This window comes from Phodopus roborovskii, unplaced genomic scaffold (genome assembly GCF_943737965.1).
Source record: "Phodopus roborovskii unplaced genomic scaffold, PHOROB, whole genome shotgun sequence".
In the NCBI taxonomy this organism is placed as follows: Eukaryota; Metazoa; Chordata; class Mammalia; order Rodentia; family Cricetidae; genus Phodopus; species Phodopus roborovskii.
This window is the reverse complement of record NW_026126418.1, coordinates 62,348,642-62,367,184: the sequence shown is the minus strand read 5'-3', so window position 1 is coordinate 62,367,184 and position 18,543 is coordinate 62,348,642. Positions and strand designations below refer to the sequence as shown.

The window sequence follows — 18,543 nt, the reverse complement described above, 5'->3', positions numbered from 1 at the left end:
AAAAATAACAAAATAAAACCAAAAAGAAAAAGGACCACACTCATGGACTCAGCAACTGGGTTATGTGTTTACTTGCTTAAATCTTAAAAGGATTAAAAATAAGTATTTGTGCATATGGTAGAGGACCTAATTAGACCCCAACCATAGCTGAGAAGTTTTAGACAGTAACTGGATTCTACAGATACTAAGTTTTGTTTTTCTTTTCTTATTTAAATACGTGGTTTCTCGTAGGTCAACCATGCAGCATGAGATGGCACACATTGCTGATTATATTGCCAGCAAAAAATAAGATCAATGAGTTGTAAAGAAACAGAAGAAAAGGAGGAGCAGAAAGGAATAAGAGGTAGAAGAAGAGAAAGATTATGTTAAGAACACCAACATGAAGATGGATGGAAGGGATTGGACCCAGAAGCAGTTAAAGGGAAGAGTAGAATGTGAATTTTATAAAAAATCATTATATGTTTATGAAATTTTCTACCTCAAGTAAAGTAATTCCACTCTTAGGCATATACACAAAAGATGCAGATGCACATTCATGCAACAAGGATATCTGCTCAACTATGGTCATAGCAACATTATTTGTAACAACCAGAATCTGGAACCAACCTAAATGCCCCTTAACTGAAGAGTAGATGGAGAAAAGGTGGAACATTTACATAATGGAGTACTACTCAGTTGGAGGCAGGGGGGAGGGCAATAGAATCTTGACATTCACTGGCAAATTGATGGAACTAAAAGAAACCACCCTGAATGAGCTTACCCAGTCATAAAATGACAAAGAAGGGATGTATTCTCTCATAAATGGCTTTTAGACATAAAGCAAAGTTTTACCAGCCTAACAATCCACAGCACCAGAAAATCCAGGAAGCAAGGAGGACCCTAACAGAGACATACATGATCCCCTGGAGAAGGAGAAAGGGACATGATCTCCCTAGCAAATTGGGAGCATTGAGTGGGTGGGTGGGGGTTAGGGAGGAGGACAGCATGAGGAAGGAAGAAGATTGAGTCAGGGAAAGAATAGAGGAAGGCAAGAAAAGAGATACCATAATAAAGGGAGCCATTATAGGTTTTGTCTCTCACTAGGGAAATGTCCAGAGCACTGCAAGAATAACTTCAACTAACAATCTAAGCAATAGTGGAAAGGATCCTTTCAATGCCCTTCCCCAATAATGAGATTGATGAGTACCTTAAATATCATCCTAGAGCATTCATCTAGTAGCTGATAGAAACAGTAGCAGACACCCACAGCTAAACACTGAGCCAACCTCTTGGAATCCAGTTGCAGACAGGGAGGAGTAGTGAGCAAAGGGTCAAGACCAGGCTGGAGAAACCCATAGATACTGGTGACATGAACAAGAAGCTTATGGACTCCAGTCTGATAGCTGAGAAAACATAATAGAACTGACCCAGATTCCCTGAATGTGGTGTTAGTTGGGAGGACTGGGCATTTTGTGGGGCATCTGGTATTGGATCAGTAATATTCCCAAGTATAGGAATGGACTTTGGGAGCCCATTCCACATAAAGTGATACTCCCTCAGCCTAGACACATGGGGGGAGTGCCTAGGCCCTGCTCCAAATTATATGACAGACTTTCAAGACTTCCCATGGAAGGATTACCCTCCCTGTGGAGCAGCAAGGGGATGTGATGGGGGTTGGTGGCAGGTACAGGGAAGGACAGGAGGGTGTGGGAACTGTGATTGCCATATAAAACAAGAAAAGGTTAACCTAAATACTTTCTTAATGTAGTGGTATATGCCTTAATTCCAACAGTTAAACAATTGAAGAAATAGTGCTTGATTCTGGACCCAAGCTAGGTAACATGGATTCCTAGGTAAACTGCATTGTGAAAAGAAGAAAATGTAGAAGAAGAGAAGCAAGAAAGCAAGGACAGAAGAAGAGAGGAAGGGAGAGATATCACAAGGTTTGAATACACAGTGTATTAATTAACAAAAACAAAAACAAAAAATTCAATAGATTATGCAATAGAGTCAATTTTTTTGACAAAATGGTTTAAATTATTAAACTTATCACATACTGTACTTTTCAACAAATTAAATTTAGACGTGGTTATGAACTCTTAACATCCTTAAACTTAATTTTTTTCTATTTGTAGCATATCAGTGTTATTAAAAGGAAAAGTGCTCTCTCTAAACTATTGAGTAAGATATCATTTTATTTATATATGCCCAGAGGAGTGCTGGGCCTAGAAGTCTATTAAGAATAGAAATATATCCTGGTTCCACTATCTGAGGTCCCTTAAATTGCTCAGTCCTTCTGGCTGAGACCCATATTCGGGGGGGGGGGGGAAGGGCCTCAGTCACTCCCATGCTGGATTCTCAGCTATCAGTCTGGGGCCCCTTAGCTCCTCCTTGTTCAGGTCAGCTGTCTCTATATGTTTCTGCAGCCTGTTCTTGTCATCTCCATCTGCATCTGGGTTCTAGTTTGACTCAGTGTTTATGTATAAGTGTTTCCTTCTGTTTCCAACAGGTATTAGATGAGGATAAGTTAGTTGTTGATCTCACTATCCGGAAGGGCATTTATGGTAGGCTTTCCACGGAATCTCAAATTGTTAGTTGGCGGCAGTCTTGTAGGTCTCTAGAACTTTCTTTGGGTTCAATTTTCTATTCAAACCAATATTGGCTCCCTCTTTTATATTCTCTCTCTCTCTCTCTTTCTCTCTCTCTCTCTCTCTCTCTCTCTCTCTCTCTCTCTCTCTCTCTCTCTCTCTCTCTCTCTCCTGTCATCTATTCCTGCCTGGAATCAATCATCAATCTTCCTAGTCGCACATGTTTTCCTCTCCTCCCCCTCTCTTTCTCCTACTTCTCTTTCCATTCATATAGTCCCCCCACTTCCCCTGTGCTCTGGGGAACTTGTCCATTCCCACTTCTGTGAGTGACTTTATATGAATCTCTTAAAATACACCTTGTATCCTAGTTCATATGGTGATGTGAATTATAGGCTGGTGATCATTTGCTCTAAGTCTAAAATCCATATATGAGTGAGTACATACTATGTTCCTCTTTTTGTGCTGGGTTACCTCATTCATGGTGGTTTCTTCAAGTGCCATCCACTTGCCTATGAATATCAAGATACGATTATTTTTTTCTGCAGAGTAGTATTCCATTGTGTAGATGTGCCCCATCTTCATTAACCATTCTTTAATTGAGGGGCATCTAGGTTGCTTCCAGGTTCTTGCTATTACAAATAGTGCTACTACGAACATAGTTGAACAGATGTGCTTGTTGCATAGATATGGATCATTTGAATATGTACCTAAGAGTGGGATTTGCAGGTCCTGTGGTAGACTGATTCCCATTTTCCTGAGGAATCACAATACTGATCTCCAATGAGGTTATACAAGTTTGCACTTCCACCAGAGTGTAGGAGTATTCCCCCTTGTCCACATCCTCTCCAGCATAAGTTGTCATTGATGTTCCTAATTTTAGCCATTCTGTCAGGAGTAAGATGGTATCTCATAGATTTTCTTGATTTGCATTTCCCTGATAGATAAGGATTTGAGCCCCTTTTTAAGTGTTTTTCAGCCTATTTGATTTCCTCTATTGAGAATTCTCTCTTCAGTTCTGTACCCCATAGTGTTACTTGGTGTTTTGTTGACTAGTTTCTTCAGTTTGTATTTTTGGAGATCAGCCCTCTGTCAGATGTAGGGTTGGTGAAGATATTTTTCCAGTCTGTGGGTACCGTTTGTTCTTGTTAAATGTGTCCTTTGCCTTACAGAAGCTTCTCAGTTTGTGGAGGTCCCATTTAGTAATTTTTTATCTCAGTGTCTGTGCTACTAGAGTTAGGTTCAGGAAGGGGTCTCCTGCACCATTTTGTTCAAGGGTACCTTCCTCTTTCTCTTCTATGAGGTTTTGTGTAGCTGAATTTATGTGGAGGTTTTTAATTCATTTGTACTTGATTTTATGCATTGAGATAGACATGGGCCTACTGCAGTCTTCTACACATCATCATCCAGTTGTGCCAGCACCATTTATTGAAGATATTTTCCTGCCCCCATTGTATAGTTTTAGCTATTTTGTCAAAAATTAGGTGTTTGTTGATGTGTGGGATAATATCAAGATTTTTGATACAATTCCATTGGTCTACCTGTCTATTTTTATGCCAATACCAGGCTGTTTTCATGACTATAGCTCTATAGTAGAGCTTTAAGTCTGGGATGGTGATGCCTCCTAAAGTTCCTTTATTGTACATGGTTGTTTTGGCTATCCTGGGTCTTTTGTTTTCCCATATAAAGTTGATTATTATTCTTTCAAGTTCAGTGAAGAATTGTGCTGGGATTTTGATGGGGATTGCATTGTATCTGTAGATTGCTTTTGGTAAAAAAGTGCCATTTTTCTATGTTGATCCTACCTATCCAAGACCATAGGAGATCTTTCCATTTTCTGTATCTTCTTTAATTTCTTTCTTTAAAGACACAAAGTTCTTGCTTTATAGGTCTGTCACTTGTTTGGTAAGCATTACCCCAAGATGCTTTTTTTTGTTTGTGGCTATTGTAAATGGTGATATTTCTCTGATTTCTTTCTCAGCCAATTTGTTGTCTGTATATAGTAAGGCTACTGATTGTTTTTTTTTTTTGTTTGTTTGTTTTGTTTTTGAGTTTATCTTGTATTCTGCTAGTTTGCTTAAAGCGTTTATCAGCTGGAGCAGTTCCCTAGTAAAGATTTTTGGTATGCTTATGTAAACTATTTTATTATCTGCAAATAGTAACAGTTTTAGAGTCTCTTTTTAAAATATAAAATGCATCTGTTAATTCCCTTAGCTTTGGGGGTATTATTCTCGTAAAGTAACCAATTTTGAGTCTTTGGAAAACTTGTCAACCTTAACCGTGTGTGTGTGTGTGTGTGTGTGTGTGTGTGTGTGTGTGTGTAAGGAAGTGCTTATGTTCAGTCGTGCATGTCAAATTAGATCCAGAAGTGAGTTTGACATCTTTCTCTATTGTGCACAGCTAACACTTGACACAGAAGCTTCTTGGTTGCTTATTTCAGTTACCCCAATGCTAATATTACAGGCATATGCACCTGGGCCTTATTTGTCTACTCTGAGGATCATAATTAGGATACTTTACTCGTATCCTCTTGTACATAACACTCCGTTCCATCTCTCAGACGCAGACATACACTCAGAAACGTACATGCATACACACACACACACACACACACACACACACACACACAAACACACGCAGACATACACAGGAACACAGACACACATACACACAGAGAGCTTCTATGACTTCTAGGATACCATTTGTTAGTAGAAGTGTCCTAATTCGAGGTGACAGCACCACCAATTACAGTATAAGAAAGGCTTATTTCTTCTATTTCCTTAAAATTTTGAGAAACATTTATCAATACCAAATTTATTTTCTCATATCAAATTAAATCCTAAAACTGTAAACACTTTTTCTCTCCTTAAGGAATAAAAGTAATTTCATATGAATTATTATGGTGACTAAAGTATTTATTCTTGTAACTATATTATTATTCCTTCAATATTGTATAGCTACTATCCAGTAACTTTACTTCCATTTTCCAATTTAAGAATGCACACAAGCACAAACACACACACACACACACACACACACACACACACACACACCATCATCACTGCCATTGTCTTACCTCTGCCACAGTGCTCTTCATCACTTCCATCAACACAGTCATGAATTCCATCACATAGCCATCGAATTGGAATACAGTATGCTTTATTTTTGCATCGAAACTGATCTTCCTTACATTCTATTACACAGTCCATCTGCTCAAACACAATAGGAAAACAACAGTCTGTATTAATGTTGATGGAATCACAGGCATGTAATCATGAAATTCATAATAGTAGATGCTTGTAATAGAGTGAGATTGCCACAACAAGTAGCAGTGTGCTTTAGAAGACAGAAAGAATGAAGAGCCTTCTGTTTTCTGTAGAAATTATATTTCTGTATAACATAGAGCTGCATAAAATTTGGGACAGTTCTCACAATCATAATTCTCCTTATTATTATTGCATTTGCTTTATTAACCCTGGGTCACATAATTCAGAACTTTAATCAAATAACAGTTTTACCTCATCTGAACCATCAACACAGTCAGGTTCTCCATTACATTTCAAAGATGCTGACAGACATCCTCCACTGGCACACATATATTCACTTGATGAGCAAGCAGGAAAGGCTAAACAATTATAAAGCTGAAGTTTAGATACAGCATAAAAAGAATAACTGATTTAGAAAGTAAAATTTATCAAACATACAAACATGAATTCATGGATAGATTAATATTAGATTATAATATTAAAAATGTTCAACTCCTAGCACTAAGGATCATTTAAATTAAGCTGTACACTATTTGTTATAGGCAAAACATTTCAAAGACATAAGTGGTTGTAAAGTAAGGATTTAATGCAAAAGACTAAAAAGTTGGAAAAATCATTGATATCTTATCTCACTATTCACAAAGAATTAAGTGATTTTCTCAGAATTGTGAATTGTTTGAAAATGTCTAATTTAAAATGTGAAAAATCATTAAATAGCCTTGAGAAAGTTCATATAGATATACGGTACAGTTTTTTTTTTTTTTTTTTTTTTTTTTTTTTAACACAGTGCACAATGATACCCACTGGTTAATTTTGTCTTCTGATTTAAAGATAGCAACTTTGTAGTTAACAAAAACCTGTAGAGTCGATAATATTCTTTTCTCTTTTCCTTCTTTCATTATTATTTATTTATTTCTTGTTTCTTGAGACAGAGTTTCTCTGAGCAGACCTGGCTATGTTGGAACTTAGCTGTGTTCCAGGCTGGTCTTGAGTTCAGTGATCTTCCTGCCTCTGTCTCATGAACACTGTCTAGCAGTATTTATTTCTTAAGCAAAGTTATTAAATGAATAAATTACTGCCATTATCATAATTATGATATAATTGTAATAGCTTCATTTTGCCTTTGGATTTGGAGTTTAGGTCTTTTATTGAGACTTCAGATGTTTGACCTTATATTTGATAATGATATGTCCTAAATTTCTGTACAATCTCTCTGATGTCTGATTGATTAGCAAATGTATAGAGGCTTCCCTTCAATGCTTTTATACAACAACAGATTTTCCAAGAGAATACAGTAAGTATAATGACTGAGAGTACATATGGAGGCAGAACCATGAGAAATATGGATCATAGTTTGATCAGAGTTCATGGCAGTGAGTAAACCATTCCTAGCGCCTTGTCTCCCAAAACTATGCATTTGTGTTTATACATAGATGACAGTATGGTCTTTTGAATTGGTTTTCTATAAAACATTGAATTGAAACATCTTAATAAACATTCCATGTTTAATGAGCATATTTTACAACCATGTTTAAGAAATAGAAATGTATGAACTAAATGATTTTCTATACCCTCTATGACTTTCTAATTTCCATTTTTCTTGGTATGAGACAGAAGTACAAAAAAAAAAAATTTCATGAACTTCTTAGCTGGCCTTTCCAACTGCTACCATCTGTTTCAGAAATTCACCTTCTACCACTAAACACTTAATTGTACAGTTAAAAAAATTCATTTTGTAATAAGGCCAACCAACTCCAAGGCTGATACTCCCATCCCATACTTAAGTAGTGATTTTATGTGCCAAAATGATTTTGAAAAATACGAAGAGAACACAAGGAACTTATTCACAGATACCACAATTGGTCTCTAAAAGCAAAGACAATATGTGTCTGGGTCACAGTTCACTGGACAAAACACCTTGGATTAAATTCAATCAAGTTATAAACAACCACTCAGTTATTCTACTCTCATGTTACCTGGTTCACAGTTTTTCTCATCTTCTCCATATTTACAATCTTCATGCCCATCACACTTCCATTTTGCTGAAAGGCATTGACCATTGGAACACTGAAACTGATCTTTGGAACAACTTGTGTCACAATTTTTCTGCCAAGTATAAAACAGAGATAATTCAATTTTAAAATATCTTGTTTTTCCAGATTTCCCTCATTTTGGATTTTCTTTATTGATACTATTTATTCTTTCATGTCTTGTGCAATTTGGTTCATTTTCTTTCAATGTTTATTAATTTTTACTCTTTAAGTCTCTTTATAATATCCATAAAGGATGTTTTAAGTTATTTTTAAAGATTTATTTATTTATTGTGTGTACAGTGTTTTGCCTGCATGCATACCTGCAAGCCAGAGAAGGGCACCAGATCTCATTAAAGATGGTTGTAGGCTACCATGTAGTTGCTGGGAATTGATCTCAGGACCTTTGGAAGAGCAGGCAATGCTCTTAACCACTGAGCCATTTCTCAAGCCCTGTTTTAAGTTCTTTTACTTGTACTTTAGCTATGTTTGAATATTGAGGGAGGGCAGGACATGAAACAAACGGGAAGCCTAAGGAAAGCCAATTTCACACTGTCATCTATCTCTCTCCTAGTGTTCTCTTGCTACTAATCTCTTTTCCTCTGCACTGATCTTACCATTTAGCTGTTTGTGAGTCAGCTTTTCTATTATGACATTTGCTTCAAAATGATTGTATAATGATCTGTCGTTATGGCTACTTCTGCTTGCTCATGTACAGATTTCATTAGAAGTCAAACAGAATATCATATACACTTTAGGTTCTCTCATTTCTTTGTGGGAGATAATGGAGAGTGACATTTACCCATTTTGATCTAAACATTGGTTTAAATGAGCTGTACTGCCCAAATATCTTTGAGGACTGATGTTTTTCTCATTACAAAAATTTCCAGTTTTCCAAATATATATTTTTTCCTCTCCTACAATTGCTTATGATTGCATAGCTATAGACATTCCTCGGGTATAGAAGGTAGACCATTGTTCTTCTTTCAAGGTTAAACCTCATGTAAGAAAGGAGACTGCATTTCCTTTTTTTTTTTTTTTTTAATTTTATATTTGCTGGCAGGCATTTATTAGAGTTTTCCATAAAATTGACATTTTTCTTCCAATATTTTCCCAAATATTAAAGTATTATTACTTGTCTGAGACTTTTATAAGTGATAATGAAAAAAGGGTTTTTTTTCTTATATTATGAGCTCAAAGACTAATATAAAATACCATTTTCAAAACTACAATAACAAAAAAATGCATTGATTGTTAAGAATAACAAACATGTATCTTTTAGATAAAGCTTTTGAGAGGCAGTTTTACCAGAACTGGATCTACCTTGGGACAGTTTAAATGTGTCAGGATAGCTTGAAATGCAAGTCATAAAAGGGCAGTTGTGCTGCATACTGGGGACAAAAGTTCTGCACAATATGTGGAAAAAAGAAGTCAAAGCTGCAGCAGGAGGATTTTAATTAATTCAAGCTACTGTAGACTACATAGTAAGTAGCAGATTAGCGAAGACTACCAGCACTGAAAGACCCCACTCATCTCCAAATTATCAAGATTTCCAGAATATGTTGAGTGAAAGTGGGCCTCCTCTTCTAACAAGAGATCAGGTTTTTTCCTGTACATAAAGGGGCTCTTATTTCATCATTGTGGACTTGCTTGTTGGTTTATGTATGTTGTGCACTTAATACCCTTAGTGCTTAAAATGAAAGATTTTTAATATTAATCCTTTCCTGTCTTTACAAAAGTCATCACAATTTTATCATTTTGTTGCCTCAGTGTATTATTTTACTGATTTGCATATATTGAGTAATCCTTGCTTCCCTAGAATTAATCACACTTGATCATGGTGAATAATTTTTAACAGGCTGTTGCATTTAGGTTGTATTATGGTAAGGATTTTTGCATCTATGTTGATAAGATATGTAGGCTTATAGCCTTTTCTGTGTGTATTATTTCTTGGTTGTGACTTACAATTCAGACCTATGTGTATAAAGATTTTTATACTCATGAACTAAGTATTTAAATAATTTATACTTCACAATTCACATTTCTTTCATCCTCCCACATGTATTTATACTTCAGAATATTTAAAATGATAATAGTATTGGAAATTTTATACTATCATAAAAATAATAATCTATCGTTAGGTTTAAGCCATAAAAATATTTTTATTTAATTAAATATATTGTTTGGCAAACTGAGATTTCAAAGTAGGTATATATATATAGAATTTAGGTAAGACTACACCTATATAACCTTTTTTTTTTTTTTTTTTTTTTTGCCCATTCTCAGTTATTTGGAAACATTACTTACAGCTTTGAAATTTTATTTGTTCTTTAAAAAATATCCTTACTTTCTTAATTAAGTTACATTATCTTTTCTATAATATTTATTCTTTCATAATATTATGAATATATTTTGAAAGTATCCATCTCCTCTACCAACTCCTTGTGGCCTTTTTATCAAGATTTATTTGTTTTAATTTTATGTGTATGAATGTTTTACCTACATGTATGTATACACATCTTGATTATGTGTTTCTAGGAAGATCAAAGGAAAGATAACCTCCTTTGAAACTGTAGCTATGAACAGTTGTAAGCAAAGTGCTCTTAACCACTGAGGTGCCTCTCTAACCCCAACTTATATTTTCTTCAGAATATTAATATTTTTCTCAAACCCAAAGTGACTTTTGAGGTCTTATGTTTAAGTACTATTACGAAGTCATGAATTTTATGCTTATTGGGTTTCTGTGTATTATAGCATTTTACACTTTAGATACTGTATGTGTTCACCTTTATAGTCAAGTCCCTTTCAAGCTTGTCTCTATTCCCTGTGCTCACTGGCCATTTAATGCCCTGTGCTTACATTCTAATATGTGGTTAACATTCTATGTTGTGAAACTCTTTTCTCAGAACTAGAGTTCCATCTTCCCACAGAAACCATGTTTCTATTATTATATGTGGGACATGATCTTTATAAATCACTGTGAAAACTTGGGTGAGCCATTACTACTGGGTTTCTCTTGGTTTTTTACTGTTTTTAGATTTAGATAGCTTAGAAAAAAATAAGTATTAAACTGTAGCTCATAACGTGATCTTTAAATTTATTTTTTGTTGCTGAATTTACTGCCAGTCAACTGAGTTCAATATCCAGAACCCTCATGGGGGAAGCAGAGAATAAACTCTCCCAAGTTGTTCTCTGACCACATTAATAATGGAGCATGCGTTTACCATCCACTCACATGCACTAAATAAAATGTATATAAATATTTTAAAAGACAATTCTTGATGTAGGCAACATATATATACAATTGACTTTAAATTAATTGAATCCAACCTTTAAACTATTTCATATTGATTTGAGAAGATATTCTTAAGAGCACACAACACTGCGTATGTATGAATACATAAAATTACAATTCTACCAACTTCTCTTCTTACTAGCAATATAATCTTTATGCAGTTTGTCTTTCTAGAATTGTGCTAAGACCGCATTTTGATCATTTGCTTCACTGTCTTTCATAAAACAAAATGTTATTTTAGACTTCATAAAAAAAAAAAAGAATTTACTGTAGACTGCACTGTCTGTAAGTGAAGACCATAATAAAGAAAAATTTACTTAGAGCATTGCCATGATAACACTTAGTAAATGTAAATAAATTCAGGCAGGAATGTATGAAACTCAGGAACTTAGTGAATGAGATGAATTCTGATAGTAAGTTCATTTACTTGAAAATGAATATTATTTTGGAAAGATTTACAATAAAATTAGATTTAGATTCTCATGTATTTTAAACATCTTATAATAACATATAAAAAGAAATCACAATGCTCAAGGAATATGCTTAAAGTGGCCAAAGCAAAATAAAAATCCAAATATCACCATGCATAGGTAAGTTTACATGAGATATATTCCCCTGATTTTGGAATGGTTAAGACATTTTTTTCTTGTGATTATATTTTCAAATCAATGGTTCAGATTTGTAGGTCTCGAGGTAAGAGTTTAGAAATGATCTTGGCTAGATACTGCATTCCTAACTATAATTAGAATGGATTTACCAAAATGGCAAGGAAAAGGAACTATCTGATCTTTTAAGAATGGTGGTAGAATTGAAAAGCCCTACTTGTTGTACAAACAGTAGAGACATGCTGTGCTTCTCTTTCAGAAAGTGAATCAGTGGAAACTTACAGAAGTTAGACATGAAACACAAACTTCTAAAGATGGAGGGAGGGTCTTCTACAGTCTAAATTTGATGTCATGTTTTTTATGAGTTGCAAATGCATGTGTTTGCTGATGAGGCAACACCTATCTGTAGCACTACTATGTCAGTGAAAGAGCAAAGACTTCCATAAGGAACTGAAAACCTCTTTTCCCCTTGGGCTTATTTACAATTCTCTGTTTTCCTTCTGCACAATTAAGAAACTAAAAGAATCCTTTACAGTGATCTTTCTTGCTCTTGTCCCAGGTGGTATAGGCCAAAATTTGGTATCTTTTCTGTATGATTATTTCTAAAGATTTGTGGAGTCACATAATACATAGCAAGGAAGACTCAGTGCACTTCAAGTTTGAAGAGTTGTCCAAAGAAATTATATTCTATTTTCACCCAAAGCATAGGCCTTCTAATAAATGGATTGTGATCCATCATCTAATAAATGGATTGTGATCCATCATCTAAGGAAATCTCAGCACACGATTTTATGAAAATTGATGGCCACACTAAAGTTTATAAGACTGTAGCCACTGAAGAAAGAAATACTTTTAAATGCATAAAATATTAGCAAGAGCTGTAAATACTCCAGAAAGTTTATAAAGAAATCTACAAATGGCAAGGACACCAGCTTCAGGGCTGAGTATTTCCATGCATCATATTCCTTGATCAGAGATTCAACAGTGGAGAGAAATCACATTATAGAATCATTTGTTAGTAGTAGCACAGTTATTCTGTGAGGTCTGTGCAACATAACTCATAAATTAAATCTTTACGTCAAGGCATGCAGATCAGGGTGCACTGCAGAGCTGTCCTTGGTCACACTTACCATACTAAATGAGCATAACCTTGTAGGAGACCTGATTTACAATTTTGTGTCTGTTCACATAGATCCCTACCTCATCAGAGCCATCAGCACAGTCAAACTCTCCATCACACCAGAACCTTGATGAAACACAGTCCCCATTGCTGCAGAGAAAATCTTTCAGTGTACAGGTCTGTGGCTCTGGAGGCATTAAAGAAAGCATAGGGTAAGAGTATTTTCTCAGCTACATTCTGATCAACATGAGGAGGTAACAGAAAAACAAAAGAGGTTAGTCAAACAGAAGTAATGAGATCATTTAGGGGGAACATCTCATGAAGAATCTAAGGGACACAATATACTATTATTAAAATCTAATTTTAAAGTCAATAATAGAAACAGAAAAGTTTGAAAATCATAAGAAAATTTATATTTGAGATTATTGTGATATGATATTTTCCATTTAGATTACTAAGACATTTAATATATTTAATAAACATTTTATGGCTTTCTGTATTCATGAGTATATTCACAACAATGTAAGTCAAACTAGACATTGATAGTGACTTTTAATTATATATGTTATCGATTTCATGAATCTGATTTTGTTACAGGAGAATCCAGGGTTCTTAAAGATAACACTAGGAGTGGGTGGGTAGACTTTCTTAAAAAAAAAAAAAAGAAAAGAAAAAGAAGAAAACCACAGCCTATGTATTTGTGTTACTGTTATCTGTATAATTTATCTGTCCATTTTGAAAATTTGATCACTATTAATTTAATTTTAATTGGCCATGTTTATGATAGGACAAAAATCAAGGAGCATGCCTTAACTGCCTGACTTTAGCCTTAGGCGGAATGTTTTTTGTCACAATGTTGAGGTTTGATTTCAGAACTTGGTCCCTGGAAATGATCAGTATGATCTCCTTTCTTCAGATTAAAGTCTTGGATGGGGAAAAAAAATCAGCCTATGTTTCCTCAAAATCATTAATTGTCTTTTAAAAATGTTTTTTCATTCATTTTAACTTATTGTTTGATTATATAAATCCACTTTTTGGTATTATATAAATAAAAATACTTTAAGCATGTTTCTACTCATTGTCTTTGCAGCTGTGCCCCCAAGCAATATTCTTATCTATGTGAAAAAGGAATAACTAATAGATATCTAGCCTGAGTAACACATACATGGAGACTTATGCTCTCCATAATGACTCAGCCTCCTACTAGAAATAACTGTACTTGTGCTGTTCAACAATGCAACTTTATATTTAATATTGCTCTCTTGAGCTATTCAATCTCTGGGTATTAGTAGATCTTGGCTGGTGTCCTGACTCCTACATTTTTGTAAATGGGAACATTGATGAACTGTGGGACTGTCATGTTTATCAGAGAGTACTTTGATATGGTTTAGAATTGTCTTAATATATGACATTTAGTTTACAGTAAAAGAAAATCTGATTCAGAAGAATGAGAACAAATAAATTGCTGGGCTTAAAAATGTACACCTGTATCTCAAATTTTAGCCCAACATAGAATGTATCGCAAATTTCATGTCAGCTTGTCTGCATAGCAAAATCTTTCCAAAAACAAAAACAAACAAAACCTTCAGTAACCAAAGTAAACTACAACAAAAGCAGAAACGCTATTAAATGCATTGTTTAATTTTTTACAGTTTCTTTTTTTTCCTTTAGTCATTTTAATAGATATGTTTTTATTTTTAGTGTCTAGTGAAGTCAGAATCCCATCCCCTTCCTTTGACACAGACTAACTTCTACATTTCTGATCAACAACATTCAGACATTATGGGAACCACAGTTGATAGGAGGCAAGCTATCTCAGTCAACATTCTTCTTTTCCTTTTCTTAATAGAGCAATATCCAATTTCTTGCACAATTTTAACAAAGATCTACTTCAGGTGGGCCTTGTGGTACAAGATTTTAATTACTGTGGATGGTATATCAGGATGATCACATATCCAAGCACTGCTTGGGCAACACAGTGACTTTAAGGGCAGTTTGGTCAATTAACAAAACTCGATCTCAAAATAAATGAAAAATGTGGTAGATAATTGGTCTAGGATTCACAATTTCCATGGATGAATCTGAACATACAAACAAGAAACAAGGAAATGAAAAGGAGTAGAGGAAGGAAGGGAGAAATTTCACTGAGTCAAATCTCCAAGGTTTCTTCTCAACTATACTGTTGTCCTCAGCATCCTTCAAAATGGAGTGTTTGCTCAAGGATTCTATATAATTAAGACTAAGCACACCAGACAAATCTGAGAAATACCTGATGCATCAAGTATGTACACTCTTGTATTTTAAATTGGATTTTTCTCCTATTAGTTGTTATGAGCATTCTTTCCCACCAGCCTGGTCCCAGGCTCCAGGAATCCCAAAAAGGGATACTGATGCTATATTAGTTATAAAGCTGTCAGCCAATGACTAGAACTTCTTATTTGACTAGCTCTATCTTAATTATTAACCCATAACTACTAACCTTTGTATGTTCACATGGTCTTATGTCACCAGGGAATGCCAGACCTGCAACTCGTTGGCCTGCTACATGATGACAGCTCAGCATCTCCGCAGAGAAGACAGCGATTTCCTGTTTGTCTCTGCTTATACCCTGATTCTGCCCAGCTACATCACTTCCTATCTGGCTAATCAACCAGTCAGTTATTTATTCATTAAACAATAAGAGAAATTAATACACAGAAGAACGTTCCCCATCAATTAGTATCATCATAAGTCCATCTAATTTTTAGTTTAGTCACTAAATGTATCTGAGAACCTGCTGTATAAAGGTAGTTTTAATTGCTGATTAAATAAGCCTCAAACTCTAATAAGTCTATGAAATATTATCTACATTTGTAAACAATGATCCAGTAGGATTATGTAAATAAAAGTGGGAGCCTCCGGTGCTACCACATCCAGATATTCCAAATCATTTGATTGTCAGGAACAGTTTCCAATGTCCCTAAATTTATGTGAGTCATTAGTGCATGTTGCTGCATTAGTTCAGGCTGAATGTCCAAGTAAGGTTTCCTCCACCAACTATACACCTTCCTGCAATGTATTGCTATGCAGATTATATATAGCATTGCCTCCTGCTGTTATTCCAATGAGATAAAGATCATATAGCTAGGCATCTGCATCAAACACTTTTAGAAAAGTACAAAATATAGATACTTAACAAATTTTGTTATTTTCTCATTTTAATCATGGCAAAATCACTTTTTAGTTATACATAGAAGTACTGATAAGAATTTTGCTGAGAGGTCAATGCTTACGCACAGACACTCTTCCTCAGTAAGAAAATATAAAGATTGGATAATTATTGGTACTAAATTTATTGCATAAAAGTACAGCAGGCAGGTGCCATCAGTGTTGTTCTATTTTCTGAGGAAAGCATCCTAAATTCAGATGGTGTTCACCACTCCAGCAAGAATAAATGATAAGTCACTGAAAGATGCTCATGGGTGAATTTGTATTGTAAAAAGATTGAGGCAGAAATGGAATGAATAGCATCCGTTAAAAATGATATGTGCTTTGCTGTCTGCACATCAGTCAGCTCATTGTATGAACTTGCATCAAGGGCTTTCTTCATAGCATACTAATGTGCTGTATTAAACCTCATGATACTCTTCTACCAATTCTGGGAGCAGAAAGAAAATAACTCCCAGGGTAAGCATTCCCATCATTTTACCCTTTAAGAGTCAGGTCAATTTATTCTGAAATGTGAATATATGTACAGAAATTTGAGCTTCAGGACAGGGGAGTCCAAATTTTGCCTTAACTGAAATAAAAATTGCCATCCTGCTTATTGAATGGGCTGTCAGGCTTGCAAGGTCATTAGGCTCTCCACTTACTGCAGTTTTCTTCATCAGAATTATCGCTGCAGTCATTCTGGCTATCACACCTCCAGTGATCTGGAATGCAGTTGTTGTTCTTACACTGGAATTCATGAGGTCCACAAGTCTTTTTATCTGTAATGAAAGAACCTGAGTTTGTGTGGTTTGTTTACATTAAGACATCATTACGATATCCTAACTATTAGGTCAATGCATAGCATATCACATCTCAGGGACTTTAATTCAGTTACTGACTGAGAAGCACTCCAAGAGAAAAATGAGCTCAAGTGCTAAGTCCACATGACCTTCTGCACATGTTCCATGTTACCCTTGGATATTTAGAGAGCAATTAAACGTACAAACAATGTTTACACTAGTAATGTCGTAATTTCCCACACTATATGTCCATTTCTGATATCTAATATGCTTATGATAATGCAACAAAATAAATTATTACTAATACAACTGACAGATTACCCTATAATATTTCACAAAAGAGCTTATAATCATACACTATCGATGTACTACTACCTGCCCGTCCACAGCCTACCTGTGGCTAAGTGCATGTTATTTATCAATCATGGCTATGATCTACTCATAAAGTTGTAGATTATATAGGATAAATGTGCATTATCCAAAGAGTTTAGGATGAAAAGCATTTTGTGTTTTAGATAGTTTTGATACTTTTACACCCATGAAAACATGATGAGAGTTTCTTGGCTAGCTACCAAAGATAAAAACAATTTATTTACTGTTCATAATAATATATATCACATAGTTATAGAACATATAAATATATACAACTATGAATATATACTATATATATACTATATATATAATATATACTAATATATACATTTACATATTATATCCAAAATAAGATTTTATACAGCCTTTTCAATGCTCCCATGCTGTGACCTGAGTCTGCCACCAGATGTTAACTATTTATGGCATGAAAGTCATGCTCATAATCTTGTAAGCACTGAACTATTTCAGAATTTAGAGTTTCAAATTTGGGGTACTCAACCTTTATCAATGACTCCCAGTATATGTACAAAGCAGGAATATTGACAAGATGCCATTCACAAACCTTCAAACAATTCCCTGAATTGTTAGTAAGGCTCTGACTGTATGTGAAATCATCAGAAACTCATTGAAGTTCAGGATTTTCAGGTGAATGGCATGGCAAATGCTATAACACAGTCTACCTTCACTCCTGATTAAGTACTTCATGTAGGTCCAGATAAAATTAGTATGAGACAAGAAAGCAATAAAAACACAAACTTAAATGAGAGTTTCCACCATTCTCTAGTATAGTTCTCATTATACAGAGCATGTAACAATGCCTTTAAACTTTCACTGCTCTTTGCAGAATAACTTAGAGTTGTGCTCTAATGCTGGTTATGGTTTAGCAGGATTGGATTACTTTCCCCTGTTACTGGTTAGTAAACTCAGAGATATCAAATGAACTATGTGGTGATAATATTCACCTTGTTCAATGGTTTGAACTGATTTATTATGTTCTTAAAGATCAACATATTATAAATGCAAAAACAAAATTAGAAACTGAAATCCAAGATTAGGACGTATTTTTATTTTTATTATATACATGTAGATCAGCTTCTCAGACAAAGTTAAATTAGGGACATGAAGTGTTCCTGGAAAGATTCACAAAATGAACATTTGTGGCCCTAACTGGTGGAACTGTTGTCAAGTGATTGGGTTCCGAGGGTTCCAGATTCTCAGCAGTGGATGCTAAATGATTGTTAGGAGTTGGTGCTTTCTGGAGAGAGTAGGTTGCTCCAATCCTGAAAGGTATATCTTGTCCCC

General features: G+C 34.9%; 1 protein-coding gene across 1 annotated transcript in view; it reads right to left on the bottom strand.

Annotated features, from left to right (window-relative positions):
• Nucleotides 1-18,543, bottom strand: part of LOC127221902 (low-density lipoprotein receptor-related protein 1B) — a 249,227-nt gene that overhangs the window by 126,195 nt on the left and 104,489 nt on the right. The window contains exons 15-19 of the mRNA XM_051183854.1: nt 16,732-16,848; nt 12,961-13,067; nt 7,807-7,936; nt 6,083-6,189; nt 5,641-5,773 (exon numbers count right to left, since the gene is read on the bottom strand). Of these exons, the coding sequence (XP_051039811.1) occupies nt 5,641-5,773; nt 6,083-6,189; nt 7,807-7,936; nt 12,961-13,067; nt 16,732-16,848 (594 nt within the window). The remainder of the gene's footprint in view (nt 1-5,640; nt 5,774-6,082; nt 6,190-7,806; nt 7,937-12,960; nt 13,068-16,731; nt 16,849-18,543) is intronic.